Source organism: Clarias gariepinus, chromosome 8 (genome assembly GCF_024256425.1).
Source record: "Clarias gariepinus isolate MV-2021 ecotype Netherlands chromosome 8, CGAR_prim_01v2, whole genome shotgun sequence".
Classification (NCBI taxonomy): Eukaryota; Metazoa; Chordata; class Actinopteri; order Siluriformes; family Clariidae; genus Clarias; species Clarias gariepinus.
The window spans coordinates 16,098,488-16,115,490 of NC_071107.1; the positions used below are offsets into that span (position 1 = coordinate 16,098,488).

The 17,003-nt window shown below is 38.5% G+C and overlaps 2 protein-coding genes across 12 annotated transcripts in view; one reads left to right on the plus strand and one right to left on the minus strand.

Moving 5' to 3' along the window:
* LOC128529338 (regulating synaptic membrane exocytosis protein 1-like) overlaps positions 1 to 1,969 on the minus strand; it is a 78,703-nt gene extending 76,734 nt beyond the window's left edge. For all 10 annotated transcript variants that reach the window (XM_053502780.1, XM_053502781.1, XM_053502787.1 and 7 more), the window contains exon 1: positions 1,674 to 1,969. In XM_053502780.1, coding sequence (XP_053358755.1) covers positions 1,674 to 1,843 — 170 coding nt within the window. In that variant the 5' untranslated portion in view covers positions 1,844 to 1,969. The remainder of the gene's footprint in view (positions 1 to 1,673) is intronic.
* A 499-nt stretch (positions 1,970 to 2,468) lies between these two features.
* On the plus strand, positions 2,469 to 15,291 carry asrgl1 (asparaginase and isoaspartyl peptidase 1). Of its 2 annotated transcripts, none has more exons than XM_053502735.1 (7): positions 2,469 to 2,557; positions 6,810 to 7,018; positions 7,512 to 7,654; positions 10,700 to 10,854; positions 11,121 to 11,242; positions 12,874 to 12,984; positions 14,495 to 15,291. In XM_053502735.1, the coding sequence occupies exons 2-7, from the start codon at positions 6,832 to 6,834 to the stop codon at positions 14,695 to 14,697; spliced, it is 921 nt and encodes a 306-aa protein (XP_053358710.1). In that variant the 5' UTR covers positions 2,469 to 2,557; positions 6,810 to 6,831; the 3' UTR covers positions 14,698 to 15,291. The 2 variants fall into 2 exon arrangements, with proteins under 2 accessions (XP_053358710.1, XP_053358711.1); XM_053502736.1 differs by lacking the exon at positions 2,469 to 2,557 and adding an exon at positions 3,057 to 3,141.
* Positions 15,292 to 17,003: the final 1,712 nt, after the last annotated feature.

The window sequence follows — 17,003 nt, forward strand, 5'->3', positions numbered from 1 at the left end:
ATAGAGGCATTGACTATAACGCTTTCAAAGTTGAATATTTTTTAATTGTGTGCAAACATTATCCCTGTTCTTTGAAGTTATTTGGACAGATCTTAAATAAGTAGGTTAGTGCCTACCTAAATTACAACACAGTATTCTTGTTGTTATAATAATATAAGTCATCATCATTATTATTATTGCCGCAATTATATAACATAGAATATTTCAATCACTTTATCGTAGGAGCATTTTTGGACAAGTTTTGTCCGATCATCTATACTGCTTTATCCTGCATACAGTGTTATGGGGGTCCTGGAGCCTATCTCAGGAGACTTAGGGTATGAGTCTTTGGATTCAGTGGAGGAAACCAGAGTACCTAGAGGAACTCACCAAGCATGGGGAGGACATGTAAACTCCATGCACACATTACCGAGGTGAGAATCAAACCCGGACCCTGGAGGTGCAAGGCGACAGAGCTAACCCCTAAGCCACCGCGCTGTCATTAATCCATTTCCAAATATTTAAAGGACAGCCGCCTTTAGAAATAAAGAGGAGCATTTCTCTTAAACATGAACATTCCATTTGTATTGTAATTAATGAAGCATTGATATAAATGTCTCAAAAAGCAACTTACTCACTATAACATCCCTTTCTCCATTATATCAAAAATTAAGACTCATTTATTGTCTGACTAAATGTCCCAGAAGTAGTGGAACTGTTTGCTAGCACAGCTAAGAGAGGCAGTTCACTGAATGGGTTAAAAGCAGACCGACCGTCACGATGACGAGGCACAGGGAGTTTAGTCGTGACAAAACGAGGAGACAAATCTTTCACACCTTTCAGGCGTTTCATCACGTCTGGAAGTGATAATGTTGATTATTTAAAAAAAAACAAACAAACCCGGAAGTCCTTCCCAACTCCAGCTTTCCCACCACTCGGGTCTGTTCAGTGATGTCCCGGCCTGTGCTGTGAGAACACACAGATCAACTCCAAGCTGGACCACAGATTACTTTATTCTTATTTAAAGATTTAGACAACGTTTTAAGCTTATAAACTTAAATAAGCCTATGTTGCAATTTGTTACACACTCGAGTATCAGAAGACTGAGATAGTTGTGGTGCTGAGGGTGCGGTGATAACACACCAGTGTGAGGCGAGTTAAACACCGCTTTCTCTCTCCCTGCCACGGGTAATGTGTGTGTGTGTGTGTGTGTGTGTGTGCGTCTCGACCGGCTTTTATCCCTCATGGTTGTGCTTCCTGCCAGAGCTCTATAGCTTTTATAATATTTAGAGTCATGTAGCAGGATGGTGAAGACACGTCAAGGGTCCAGTCTTTGTGTGTGTGTGTGTGTGTGTGTGAGATTATGAGCACTGCTCAGGGACCGAGACCAGGGCAGTCCTGTGAGCTTACTTCCAGGTTTCTATAATACTCTCTCTTACACACACACACACACACACTATGCTTTAAGGGACGGTAAAGCAAACATCGGCTCTCTTCAAGCCCGCGCGCGCACACACACATCCACCCACACACCCGTATACACACGGTGCAGAGCAGGTGCATGTGGCTTTTTTCAGGTGCGCATAGTAAACGATAAGCACAGAGAGGTCCCGTTCGCTTCCTTGCACTAAACCTATAAAAGCCTCGAGGTTTCTTCCTGCAGTGGATGGGAAGAAGCGATCAGGCGGTCTTACTTGATCATGGCCTGCTGCTCCTTGGCCTCCTCCTCCCGTTGCCGAACCATCACAGCCATGATGATCTTCCTCTCCTCCTCGGTGAGGTGGCTGAGGTCCGGCAGCTCGGGCATCGAGGGCGGCGCAGTGGGTGGGCGAGGGCCGCCGCGGGGCCCCACCGAGGCCGACATGTTTTCCCCGTTCCTTGGCGGACTCGTGTTTCCGTTGCGAAAGCTGCTACAGCCCGCGAATCACGACATGGTCCACGGGTGCATCAGCGGCTCACGCAGGCGTTGCAACCCTTTCATGGTGGCGGGGCGGCCGCCGTTGGTGCTTCCCTTCCTATGACAGTTTATTCTCCCACCAACCACCCTCTGCCCGCCCTCCCGCCTCTACCCCCTCTACCCCCTCTTCCCAGTTATCGGTAGCCCATGTCTCCTCCGGAGGATGCTACTCGAGAACGGGATCGTGGTCTTGATTGTCCGGCTCGGGATGATGCTGATGCCGGGGCTGGCGGGGAGGCGTCGAATCCGCGCGGCTCTCTCGATGGGCTGAGTCGCCAGTGCCGCTGATGCCGCCGCTGTCAGGGAGACGGAACAGTCAATGGGACCGCAGCCCCTCGGGCGCGCGCATCCTCCGCACGGAGACGCGCACACACTCATTTGAGAATGGGGCTCGCCGCGCGCGCGCGCCGCCTCTCATCTCGAGTCTCCAATCAGAGCGCACCGGTGACGCGCCTCCTATCCGCCAGCCCTCGTGCACGAGAGCAACACCGACCTATAAACGGCGACGAGCGTCATCTATGAACGTAAAGACGCTCGCGTGGTCAAAAAAAAGAGAAAAATCATCCTTCTCACCATTAGTGAGAGAACAGCTTACAGGACATTTAACATCTACTGAGCAAGGTAGACCACAGTGGTATTTTACACATCGACTTTTGATGCAATAGAGATGTTAGTTAAATCTAAAAAAATTAAACTTAAAAAGCCTAAGTAGTGAATCTGAGGTGAAAGAAGTGGAACCTTCTAGCACTTTTCAGAGCTTCTTGAAAACACAAAACTTTTATTTTGTTTAATTTAATCGTCATCCGTGCTTTTTCTGTACTCAAATTTCTCAGTAATCATTTTATCCAGTTTAAATCGTGAGAATGTACGTAATAATATACAAAATAACCTACAGGTGTTTGGCAGGAGGTTTCAAAGAACAGCGCTATCTTTAGCGCGCTAACGCCCTGCTGTGTTTGTTGTGCATTTTGTATTTCTATTTTAACTACTTGACAAGATGAATGATAAATACTGACCGCAGGATCCGAGACACAGTAAATACACTGATACACAGCAAATACACTGATAGACAGCCTGCATTTATTTTGAAACACACAAACTCTTAATTTGTCAGCTGGCTCCCGTGATGATGTGACGCACGCGCTGGCCGTCTGTCAAATGCTTCTGCGGCTTGCCATGTGTGTGTCCGTTACCAACGAAAACAGGTGAAATCTTGTTTTGTATTGATGTCGTACATAACGCCGACCAGTCTCATCATAACCGATCGATGTGATTACTATGTCGCGTGAGGACATTTTACTGTGAACGCTTGTAACGTAGCCGAGTAACTGGTGCCCTCTCAGCGCGCGCTGTGCTGTAAACTTAATCCTGTTGTCACGCATAATTTAACACGTTGCATCTTTTCTCAAACAAGGAAGTGGCTCCGAGAACGTAAACAGTAGCTGTTTGTGACATTAAAACATTATAACATTAAAATCGGCTGCCTAATATTGTGTAGATCCCCATTGTGCTAACAAAAACAGCTCCAACTCATTAAAGCTTGGACTCCACGAGACCTTTAAAGGCGTGCTGTAGCATCGAGGACCAAGACATTAACAGCAGATCCTTAACATCCTGTAAGATGCAAGTTGGGGCCTCCATGGATCAGCCCTATTTGTCCAAAGCATCCTAGAGATGCCTTATTTGGGAGTGGTGGCTCAGGCCTCTAACACTCTGGGCTGTTGATTTGAGAATCTGAGGATCCGGGTTTGAGCTCCGCAGGTGGTGGGTTGCCACACACTATATTACTCAGGTGTTGCATGCAGTGCGGGTCCCAGGCCCGGTTAGAAAAATGGGAGGGTTGCATGATGAAGGGTATCCGGCATAAAAACCTGTGACAAGCCGTGTCCGGATTAGATGGTCCCCTTGTTGGGAGCAGCCGAAAGGACATTTCATACAAGAGATGGTTTATTGGATTGAGATTTGGGAAATTTATATGCCAAGTCAACACCTTGACCTATTTGCAGAAATAGTCTGGTTTTCTTATGCACAAAATTTTGTAGATGTTTATAGATTCAGTGAATAATAGTTTGTAGACAAAGATCTAACAACTCGCATAACCACTCCACGAGTTGTGGTGACCATAAAACGATCTCGGAAAGCACAATCTGTGTCAGTACATGTGACTTTATTTTTTCCTTTTTTTTTTTTTGTTAGCAAAGAAAGGCAGCAGCGGGTCACCAAAACTGGAAAGTTGAAGGAAAAATGTAATGAGGCACACAGATCGATTGGTCAAAATTTGGTCCCAACAGCATGAACCCATGGATCCAACCTGCCCTGTGTCAACAGTTCAAGCTGGTGAACATGGCGTAATGTCCTGGAAAATGTAACTTTGAGCCTGCTAATATTGATCAATGTTTGAATGCCACTGCCTTTGAGTATTGTTGCTGACCAGGTGGACACATTGTCCCATTTTCTAATGGCTATTTTTTGATTAATAAGGATGCACCTTATTAATACCCAGTATTAGTATAGTGTTTTTAATAGTGCTCAGTGAGTGTATATAGGGCCATGACCAGGATAAATATTTAGTGAGGTCAGTATTAAAGGAGCATGTTATTTGTGTCATCAAAATTTCAATTCTTCCAGTTTTCAATAAACTGCTACGACTCCAGGCTCCACTATTTCATCTTGGGTTGAAACTTGTCCTCTTAGCCATTTATGGTCATGTCTGGATCCACCTTGAAATGTGTCTAAAGTGCTGTGATCTTTAACACACTTTCACTCTGTTCGTGCTGCTACATGTTTCTTCTTAACTGGCGGGACAGTCTGTCCTCTCTGAGTAGCTTCTGATTAAGTTAAGGTCATGGGGGGAAAGAAAATAAAAAGTATCTAATAGTTATCTCTGTTCAAAATTCTAGAAAGGAAATTGTACATTAAATCTATACGAAAATTAGAGCATTTTTGCTTAAATCATATATTTATTTATAGTTATGTCACAAGACATTTTTTTGAGAAATTTAAACAACAGCAAATCAGTAAATTAAATTGGAAACTGACTGGAAGGATCAGATTTGGTGTACACTTTGTACTTGCATATTTATTATTTGGCAATATTCTTTTGAGTGTTTTTATTTTTTTTTATAAATTAAAAATTATTCGACTTTTTTAAAATCTTTTTTTGTCAGATACCTTTTTTTCTTTGTAATAAGCTCTTATTCTGCTGCAAATTTAATTTGTGAGAACTGTAACACTAAATGTATGTATTTATTTATTTATTTATTTATTTATTTATTTATTTATTATTATTAAAACTGGATTAATTTGTTTGCAGAATTAGGGTTTGCTCCAAGCTGAGTGAACATTAACTGCCTAGCTAAGCGGGTCATGCACTGATCCGCTTAGCACTCCAAAAGTAATAATGAGCTATCTTTTGACCATTGGAGCTCTTGATATTGATTAGACATTATTGACATATGTTGACACAAATGACACATCTGGTTCATTTACAGACACAGATATGAACTGTCCTGATTTTCAAACCTATAAACATTCTATGTTTACTTATTTGGACACTCCAATAAAATAGCCTTTTACTTTACAAAAATGCTCTCTGGGGAAGGTAAAAAGCTATACGGGTTGATGGAGACAAAGTGGGTAGTAAAAACCATTAAAGAAATGAAATATATAAAAAAAAAACTTGGTTTATTGGGTATAAAAAACGCAGGGAAAGAATGTAAGTTTGTAATTGATTGATGGGGTAACTGGAGGTCTTACTTTTTCACACAAAATTAATTATAAGCATTTTTTCAAAGTAAAGGTTTATGATATAACATTATAATACAGTGAGCATCTTATGTTTACTATTAAACTGCATGCAGTTGTTTCCAGAATCTTTTTGATTCATGAGATTTATAGTAAGATAAGCACAATGCGTTACAGATGCTGTCTTTCAAAAGATTATTATTATTATTTTTTTTTTGGTCCACGAGATCATTCCATTTCATCATGCTAACTGGATGCAAATGGGGCCAGAACTGAGCCATCATTCATTTGTTATCCTGCAAAAGCAGTGATCAAACAACACTGGTCACACTTTCTGATATATACGTAACTTCACAATGTCTGTAGAGCTAATACTTTTTCATTCTTGATAAATCTACTACAGTACATAGTTTTTTTAGATTTGTTAGGTTAATTGTTTCTTTTGCTTTTTTACTAGTAATAAGTGGCAAAGCAAATTAGTTTTGTTGAAATATTTTGGGTTACAAAATTTAAACTGCACCATTTTAAATTTCACATATCCTAAGATTTCAGCACTCAATTAGAGCTCCTCTGGAGATAAACTTCTAGGGTTAGTTCCTCAGTGGACACATGGTTAATGATGTCTATTGACCGGGTAGAGTGCAAACTGACTCCGCAAATATTAATCAAATACCGGACCTTTTTAAGGACACCAATTTCATTACCACAATAATTAAGCGGCTGTTTATTTTATGCTGTTAAGTAAATTGTAAACAGACTAGAATCTTGTAAAGATTATTGTTCTCTCTGTGTCAAAAAGGCTGAGGCAGAACCCATAGTAAGTCAGAGAAATAACTTAAAAAAAAAAAAATTGAAATACTATTCTTGAGGTTTATCACTTATGAGTAAAAATTGCATTTTAAAACGATCATCTGTAAGTTTAAAAACCCATCACAGATAAAATGTAAAATATTTTATGCACTTTATTTTACAGAATCTAGGGCGTTATTTTATTTCTGCTTTGAACAATATATATATAGCTCTGGTTAGAATTTTAAGGGGAATAAATGGAAAGACTATAATTCAAACTTAATTTCTGTACTCAATCTTGTGTTACAGTACATGTGTGGTGTGTTTTTACTTCTGACAGATTTTGAGAAAATCTGATTCCAATGTTGCCTGTTGTGGTAGCCCACGGTGGCGCAGGTCATATTCCCAAGGACCGAGCTGAGTCTGCCTCTGCCGGGGTGCGGGAAGCAACAAGGAAGGGATATGCCATTCTCAAGTCCGGAGGCAGTGCCGTGGATGCTGTAATAGAAGCTGTCACTATTTTGGAAAATAACCCAAGATTTAATGCAGGTAGATCCATCATATCAGAAGAGGAAGGCCTGATTGTGTTATTTAATTGAGCCAAAATATACAAACTAGTCTACTTGTGGAAAGTATGAATTTAGTAGGGAAAATATTGTTTTGCAGTCTTCCTTTTATTTCATTTCTTTTTTCAGTTCGATTTGAGAAGCACATTAAAATTATAATAATAATAATAATGTCTCATGGCCTCAGAAAATCAAGCATGTTTAAACATGTTTTTAAAACAAGAAATAACCTAAAATGGAAGAAAATTTGATTCTAATTTGTTCCTAGGCATTCATGAGCTCATAGGTTCACACCATTAACTAGTGTACAGTAAATGACATTACACACAGAGATCATGAACACCACTGCCCAACAGGTTTGAGAATAATGTTTTCGTAACAATTTACAAACACACTTCTCTTCATTAACCCGGTAGCTCCGGTGATCAGTCAAGCCTAGAAAAAGTGTGGCCGTGTTTCTATTTGTGTGATTTTAGGACGAGGCTCTGTGCTGAATGTAAAGGGAGAGGTGGAGATGGACGCTCTGGTGATGGATGGGCGTACTCTGGCTTGTGGTGCTGTTGCTGCAGTCAGGAGAGTGGCTAATCCAATTCAACTTGCCAGGCTGGTCATGGACAAGGTACAGTACGTTCGTGAGACTATACACCCCAGTTCTGAATATCTAGCTCTCTGTAATTAGACGGTTCAGTTCACACAGTGACCAATTTAGCATATTCTACTAATTATTTAACTAGTTTAAATTCAGAACCACTTTATATTTCTGGTTTATTTTTTTATATACAAGTTTAATTCGGTTAGATTAAGACAATATTCTTAAAAAAAATTAATCAATAAAATAGGTCAAGAGCATGGTTCTCATTGGTCCTGAAATGTCCTGTAACAGCTTTAACAGTTATTTACATTTTATTTGTCTGATTTTAGTCTGATGGCTGTATCGAATGTCGGATGTATCTGTATGTTTATGTGGTTTATCTAGTAGCAATTCTATAGTAACAATGCATTATATATTTCATTAATTTTGAGTGCTGCTTATTCTATAGTCTATCCCAGGGAGCTCAGGGCAGGTTGGGGTGCAAACTCGGGGCAGGGACAAACACACACCATGATGCACTACAGCCAATTTGGGGAATCTAACCAGCTTCTCCCAGAAAAACCCCTAGACCTGGAGGTGTAAGGCAACAGTGCTAATCATTGAGCCCTGTGCTACCTAATCTAAGCATAATGATAAATTAAAAATAAAAAAGGATAATGATATCCTTTATAATAAATGATGAATAAAAGAAATAATGTAGAGATTGCTGGTAAGAAATCTACGGCGTGATGCGTTTTGTAATAGTCAGTAGGTTTTCTGCCTGTGGAGAGATTTTAGGAAAGAAAACTTGCCAGTTCTTGTGGTTTAACTCAGTAGAGAGGAAAGTGCTGATGCTGGTCCTTATGCTCTAAAGCATTCTATATGGTTATAAGTGTGAGGACAGCTGACAATACCACCAATGTGTGGATCTTCAACAATGTTTAAAGCATAACATTTTCAAGAACTTGGAGCAGAACAATTTGCCAACACTAAGACTTTATATTACAAAGAAAGGCATATATATATTTTTTTCTCTATAGGCATTGTTGAGTTTATTGGTGTAATTTGCCTCATATCCTTATCCAGAACTGTCAGAAATCTGCTAGTATTTAAAACAAAGGGTAATATTGAGACCTCATCAACTCTGGGAATTATTCGAGAGTAATTTATTATGATGACTCTAGTGCACAGTGTCCTTTATTGGAATGTAATTTTGGGGCGGGATGATTTTTACACTGAGTATTTAAGTACACTGAGTATTTGTTAGTATTCAAAGGCTTGTTTTTATTAAATGTACTTCTAGTGTACATGAACAAAAACTGTGCAATCATAAGCATAAGTAATATATGTTTTATATGTTTTTTATCTGGTAAACATTTTTGGCCTGTTCCTTTTAGTAAGTATTCATATATTATATGAGCAAGTATTCATATTCAACTTTTCTATATTATGAAAGCTCCTGGCTTTAAAATGTCAAAATAATTCAGTGTGTTTTTCATTTTGGTTACAGTAATAGTCGAAGCTTCGAACACAAGTTTTGAGTCATTTTCTTCAGTCTAGAACAGTACTGAATTTTCTCAAAGCTATGAAATAACATGGCATTAGGCAATTAAGTAACAACAGTCTGTTATTTTAAGACACGAAGGTCAGCTGTCTTGGAATTCTTCTACTATTGTTCTTGGAAAAGAACAGTATGGGTCAAGTGCATTTGCAAAACCCATCAAGCAACAGGTTGAAACTGACTTTCATGAAGACCTTTCCAGAAAAGCAATACCAAAACTTGCCTCTGCTGCAGAGTAGAGGTTCATGTAGAGTTACCAGCCTCAAAAGTTACCAATGAACTGCATCTCAGATTAGAGCCGTTATGAAGGCATTACAGAGCATAGGTAGCAGACACATCTCTATCAACTGTTCAAAAGAGATTATTGCATATTTTGGATGCCTTCCGGATTGTTTTCCAATGTAGAAAGAAATTTAAAAAAAAACGGAAAGGCCATGGAGTTAGGTGTGTTTATTCATTTAACTCGTACTCTAGGCCATGTACGGTTTCCTACTGTTATTTGTCTGACCAGAGTCTGTTGCTTTAAAACCATTTTGATTTGTTAATTTTTTTTTTTTTTTTAAAGTGGAGCTCTGTGTTTGTTTTGAGCAGAGGAGTTTTGCGTAGGGTCTAGGAAATAAAGATGATCGTGTTGCTTATTGCTCTTTCTGTAACTGTGTAACTGTCTACTGCTTTTAGATTGTTTTGCAATTCCTGTCCATAACTACTGTTTTCTTGTATCTTCCTTATCCTCCTCCTTGCCTTTCTTATCATTAGCGTGAGGGTGTGTTGTGAAATCTTGCATAGTTCACCTGCTTGGGGTCACATGCGTGTTAACTACGGTACTTGCAGTTTACTTACCATTTGCACATGCTGTTCTTGGACTAACTAATGTTTAACGGCTTTGCTTTAAATGTGTGTTTTTGTTTTATTACTATTGTTGTTCTTAAACAACACATTTTTGTCAAGTATGAGTCATTCGAATCAAACCGGGACTTGTGATGGAATTTCTCCAGAAAGATGATGTAAAAATAATTGACTAAAATAGAACATACACAGTACAACACAATGAGACTCAGCAGCAATAAAAGAATGAATTAGTTTACATGCTTTAAAGAACCAAATGGTTGCTTTTTTTTTCTCTTCCTTTCTCAAAAGCTTTCTAAATTACTGGTATGTATGCATTATGTACATTTACATTTAGGCATTTTGCAGACACGCTTATCCAGAGCGACTTTTCCGTCAATAGACATACTGTATAGAGGGCATATAGGGATAACCATGTTCTGTATTTCTGCACAATCCAAAGTCCCGGTTTGACATAAAAGCCCCCTTATACAGCATTAAAACTGGTAATCTCCAAAATAAAAAAGGATATTAGCATTGGAAGTGCATGCAGTAACAAAAAGAAGTGGTATTCCTGCTCAGTGTATAAGGCATAATTGTCAACTGTTTTACTTTAGAAAGGAGATTATTATTGTTATTATTATTGTTGTTGTTTCAGTCCTTAAAGTATATATTAATACTTAATATTTCTTTACATTTACATGCAGACTAGTCATGTGTGTTTGGCAGCTGATGGGGCTTCCCAGTTTGCCAGTACCATGGGAATCCCTGAAGTGGCTGAGGAGTCTCTGATCACAGACTATGCCATTAAGCGCTGGAAAGACAACCTGCCTCCAGATGCTGACCCTGTGGAAGCCCAGATGTAAGAGAGATTTAAAAAAAGATTTCTGCAAACCATCTGTGAAAATGTAATTGCTGTTATGACTATAAACAATGGTCAGTTGTTATTTTTTCTACTTTCCTACTCAAGACATGTTGTTGCTCATCTCTTTGTTACCAATTAAGAGTGTAAGAAGTACACAAGTCAAAACGGGTGAACAAATAAGTGGACGAAAAAAGTGAAAATAAAAGGGTGTACACTGTTTAATGCCTTTACACCGCTGCATGTGTTCTACTTGTGTCTTGCAGGGGTAAGATGGGCACAGTTGGGGCAGTAGCAGTGGATGTACAAGGAAACCTTGCTTGTGCTACCTCTACGGGTGGCATGATAAACAAGATGAAGGGTCGTGTGGGAGATACGCCATGTGTTGGTGAGATAGAAACGACTAGTGTTAAAGCATAATGCAATAGTCTAACCCCTGATCATGTGACAGCACTTATCAAATTATACCTTATTGGCAAACTATCAGTGCTTTATCATTGATAGTAATGTCCAGTTTCGTGGTGGCTAATTCATATGTGAAAATTATTCTTCTTGCTTTCAGAATCTCTTTCACACTTTGAGTCCTAGAATTCATTCAGGTAGTCAGCTGATTTCCTTTTTTTTGACACCTAACATTTGAGTCTAGCCCTGCCCACTGAAGCAAAGCCAGATCATAACACTGCCTCCAGAGGCTTGCACAGCGAGCACTATAAATGATGTCACTCTGATCACTCTGGTACTGTATAGGGTACATCTGTACTCATCAGACCACATGGCTTTTTCCATTGCTCCGAAGTCCAATGTGTTGGACAGTTCTTTACCCAATTCGAGTTATTTTAAATCTCCTTAGTTACTTTGCTGTTTGCTGCAGGCCAGTAATTTGACCCTTCTGAAATTGCCGCACAGCTTAACAAGGTAGGTTTGGCCGAGGTGTAATATTCTCAGTTCCTATATTTAATCCTCTTATGTGGGCTCACAGCATGTTACATACCCAGGAGGAAGGAAAATGAGAAATGGTATGTAAGTACGTACTGTATAATGTACAGAATAGTACAAGGTTTGCAGTGGTTGTGACTGCAGTTGATCTTTCACCTTTGGCCAAGCAAAAGGGTGTGTGTGCATGCATGTGTATAATAATAAAATAATCATTTACCCACATACAGTTACAGCCATACTTTGATATGATAATATCTTCTCAGTATTTTCATGTGAAATTTAAATTGGCCAGGTTTCACCTTTAAATGCCAATTAGGATCATTAAAAATGATTTGAATTTAAAAAAAGTTACGGACACTACATAAAAGGGCATTAAATTGTATTTAGCAAATTTATTTTTATCTTATAAATATATAAATGTGTACAAAGCATGGATTGGGAGCCAAGCATCAAGTATTATAAAAAATGGTGTATGATTCTATTTGAAAATTCCCTTTTTTACCAAGGTGAGACACTTTTTAGCACCAATACCTGTGTTGGCCGTTTGTAAGCTCTTTGTGGACCATTGCTTAAGTAGTCAAATGAACCTATGAACATTTTAAAAATTATAATGATTACTCTTAAATGTGGGTTTGAATTAGATTTATTCTGAATATAGGCACATCCCAAATTATAAAAGGCCCGTGTATTTCTTCTGCATCCCATGTTATTGTAACTTAACAAAAAAAAAAAATTGTTTTCTATTTTTATGTTTTAATTTTACATTGAGGATGAATTTCCATCATAAAAATTTTGCATTTTAACAGAGTTGTGGACTAAAATATAGACTGAATAAGAAAATCCATTGTGCAAATCCAGTGTGCTACTGTCACCTAGTGGTCAAACAAAGTAAAATAACTTCATTGATTATTTGCTGTGTTTGAATTAAAGGTCTGGGTGCAGTTGAACTTTAGAATAGGTGTAGTCTAAAGTACATGACTGGCAATATCACACACTCCTTCAGCTTTCTTACCACCAGAGCTACCATCAAAACATCAAGCTTAATTTGGCTACTTTTTGTCAAAATATTTCTGTGTGTGTCAGGCTGTGGAGCTTATGCAGATAACCAGATTGGGGCTGTTGCACCTACTGGTCATGGAGAAGCCATCATGAGAGTCGTTCTGTCCAGGCACATTCTTTTCCACATGGAGCAAGGTACTGTACTACCAGCAGTGTTCTACTGTAATATGAAAACAGGAGTTAACAGTGTTTCCCACACATAGAGTACACCTTTTTAAATCTGTGTATAATCAGTATACATAAGCTGTAGCACGAGAGCTGTGAAAAGTCCGATACTAACAAGTCAATCACGGGTAGTAAAAAGAATAAGAAGGGTTTACAGACGAAAACAAAACGGTTTAATAACTATTCAAACCTGTCCGTATCAAACTGTGTGTAATGTGGCCAGATAATCAAGGATTTGTCAACTTTTGATCAGGGTTGTTTGGGTGATTTCATTTTTATCGTTAGGTTTTAAAAACGAGTCAAACAACAGTGATAATTAATGTGACCACTCTCTCTTTAAATAAGAAAAAAATATTTTGCCTTTAGTTATATTTTCCAAATACAGTAAATGGCAATGCTTAACAAGTTCTGTCAAGGTGTGCAAACTTTTGAGCACAACTGTATGTAGTGGACCACTTTTGTGCTGGCTATACCACCACAAGGATTTTTCAGAGATTTTAACACTTTTATAACATCTATTTAATACTTTTATATGCTAGGCTTCTATAACCTAATGAAGCTAGTGAAGAAGACCTACTGTATGTAAGCGTTGAGTATGTAAGCAGTTTGAGGTCTTTAAATCTTTTCCTCATATCCAAAGATCACGCTTAATTTGTGTAACACATTGCTCAAGTTTATATTTTACACAAATCGTAGGAATATATTAAAGCAGTTGCTTTAATAGGTTATCCTTTCTGTAGTAATGAATTATACAGAGGCGTGTATTGCAGACACTGAGTAAAAAAAAAAACCCAGCATAATCATGATGTGGTTGATTTTCTGTAAAAAAACACTCATTTACCATGTTTTTAGGCGTCTCTGAGACTGCAGGGCTGAATTTACCACTGAAAGCCAATGTTGTTGAAAATGTAGTTGTGTATGTACACATACACTAATCAGCAACCGCCAGGTGAATTAAATAATATAGATTATCAGTGATATACCAGCAAACTGGCAAGAGGATCATGGGCACCAAAGGCCCATCTACACCCACAGGGACCAAAGGCTGACCGCCTGGCCCGATCCCATAGGAAAGCCAATGCAGTAATAACTGGTAGAAAAAAGTAAATGTTGGCCATCACAGAAAGGCACCAGAACAACAAAGCCTGCTACACATTGAGCCCAGCAGGCAAAGAACCCAAGGCACCTGACCCAGCCATCAAATTCCCCAGATCAGGCCAATCAAGCCTCTATGGGATGCTACGAACAAATAAGTCCCAACTTATAAAACCCTAATGAATTTCCAAATAACCTCCTGTCAGACACCACAGCACTCCCCCCATGTCATATCGAGTCATGTCCCAAAAGGCCAGAGCTGCCCCTCCAGCATAAGGGGAACTCAAAACCTAGGTGGTCAAACATTTTACATCAAGGGCAAAATTACAGTATGTATGTATAACATATAATGATGTAGGCTGATGTAAAGGAACCTGTCTTGCAGGCAAAAGCCCTGAGGAGGCAAGTGACCTGTCCTTGGACTACATGCTGAAGCGAGTCAGTGGTCTGGGTGGAGTCGTGGTTGTGGACCCTAAAGGGACATGGGCAGCTCGCTTCAGCAGCCAACAGATGCCATGGGCTGCGGCACAGCAGGAACAGCTTCACTACGGTGTGTTTCATGGAGAGGACTTTATCGAGCCTATATAGTTGCCTTAGACTGTGATTTACACTTCATAGAATTGCCATCTGCTGTCATAGTATATGTCAAAATTGTGATGAAATGTATTGTGAATGCAGGCATAAAACCATTTAGACATTTTACAAAAGACACAGTATGGCAATGGGACACGGCAAAATATATGAATAGTAAAATCATAACTATATTCAGCACAATCAAAGGTCCCAGCTTGACTTGAATGCCAATCGTAATTGAATGTACAATTTGCAAAAACTATTGCTTTTCGCTTATATTGTAAATTATTGTATCAATGTGTTTAATAGTTGAAGAAATCAACTTTGAATCAATAATTGTAATGACTTGGAAATTTGCACTAAAATCCACTAGATGGGGATAAAAGGCACACCACCCTTTTTAATTCATATGTTCACTTTGTTTGCTTTGTAAACAGGCTTTAAAAATGACCAGCTCTTGTGGACAGCTCTGAAAATGACCTGTTTGACTTGTCTCATATATCTCGTCTTAACAAGCTTACAGAATACAATCAAATTTTATTTGCAAAACTTAGACTTAATAATATGTCTTAATAAATGTTTAAGTTAAAAAACTCTGCAGCACCAACATTGTGTTGTAAGTTCTGGGTCTGTACTATAAATTATAATTTTTACTTTTTCTTTATAGCAGAAGCCTACACAGTTTTAAAGTTAACTGCCATGCCATTTTTAAAGGATTTATTGGATAAAACTGGAGTACAATACACAAACTGTGGTCCCACAATACCAGTAAATGACCCCCATTTCCAGCTCTTACATCCCTGGTGGCTTTTGGAGTCCATTCAAGATGGTGTGGCTTTAAATCCAAAACTGGGTTCTACCATAAATTCTAGCTTTCATTTCATTGCTGTAGAATGTTTACTGTCTTTAATGTAGGAGCTTCCAGCTAGCCTAACGTTAACTCGGTGTACACCCAGTGGAAAGCAATTTAACACCTGACTGAATAACCAAAATAGCTGTCTCAGAGCCGCACACAATGTTTACACATTAAAAATCTTGAGGTCAGAGGGACATTCAAAATATATTAGGTGTTCTGTAGCTGTGAGTGGATTGTATTGGGGGATACTTCTGATATGCAGTGGTCAGGACCTATCAAAAATGGTGCATGGAAGGAAAACAAGTGAACCGGGTATAGGGTCATGGGCAGTCAAGGCTCACGCATGAGCAGTGAAGGCTGGCCCATGTAGCCTGATCTGATGGAAGAGCTACTGTAGCTCAAACTGCTGAAAGGATAATGTTGGTTCCCATAGAAAGATGCCAGAACATAGTTCATTGCTTTTTTTTTTTTGGTAGCAAAAGGGACCTTAATATTGGGCAGATGATCATAATGTTATGGTTGATTGGTGTAGGTTTCATACTAAATTGTGGAGGGTGTGCCACTAGGTGAAAGGCGTATGGGTTAATTGGCTAGGTATTAGTAATGTAATTAGGCATACAGTATATAGTATAGAATTTATATTTGGAAGATGATTGTTTAATTTTTTTAAATAAATTGTGCATTTAAAAACTGAACCTTTAAAAATGAATGGACAAAGATGTTTATTCTACCTGCAAGGAGTTAAAACAGTTTGTCTCATATGTTCTAAAACCATGATGCTAATAAAAAAGCAGTAATGTAAAGCAACACTATTAGACAAATCACAGGTTGTTGTAAAACTGAGAGACCAGTGATATGCACTAAAATGCCCCTCTGGCATTGATTGCTATTGCCACTGCATAATCGCTATAAAAAAATATATAACAAAACATAAATTTATCATGCAAAACTGGCTGGAAAGAATTTATCTGCCTGAAGTTTAACCTGCACCATAAGTGCACCAATCAGTAAAAGCGATGTTAATAGTTATGCCGCCGATTTAATAATCTACTTTAAAATAAGCCACTAATAAGCTACTTGCTCAATGTAAAAAACACCTGCACCAATAGGTATTCATTAGAAAATCGAAACTGAATATTTTTACTGGGATTACTTGATATTTTCACCAATGAAATATAAACGCTAATGTTGTACAAGAGAATTTTAACGCAATGGAGACATTTTAAGACAAAACTCAATCTTTATCCGGTCTACTTTTTTTATTTCTCTTCTTTGATTCACTCTCTGATTACTGAACAGGCAGTGTATTTGGCTGTATTTGACAAAAGAAGTACAACATAGCATAAACAAGTTGTAAGATACTTAACCTTACAAAATTTTCTTTTTTTGTATTAACAAGTTGGTCAGACAGTTCTGCCATACAGAAAGCCAGGCAAACATGTTTGTGGAATAATCATATCACTGA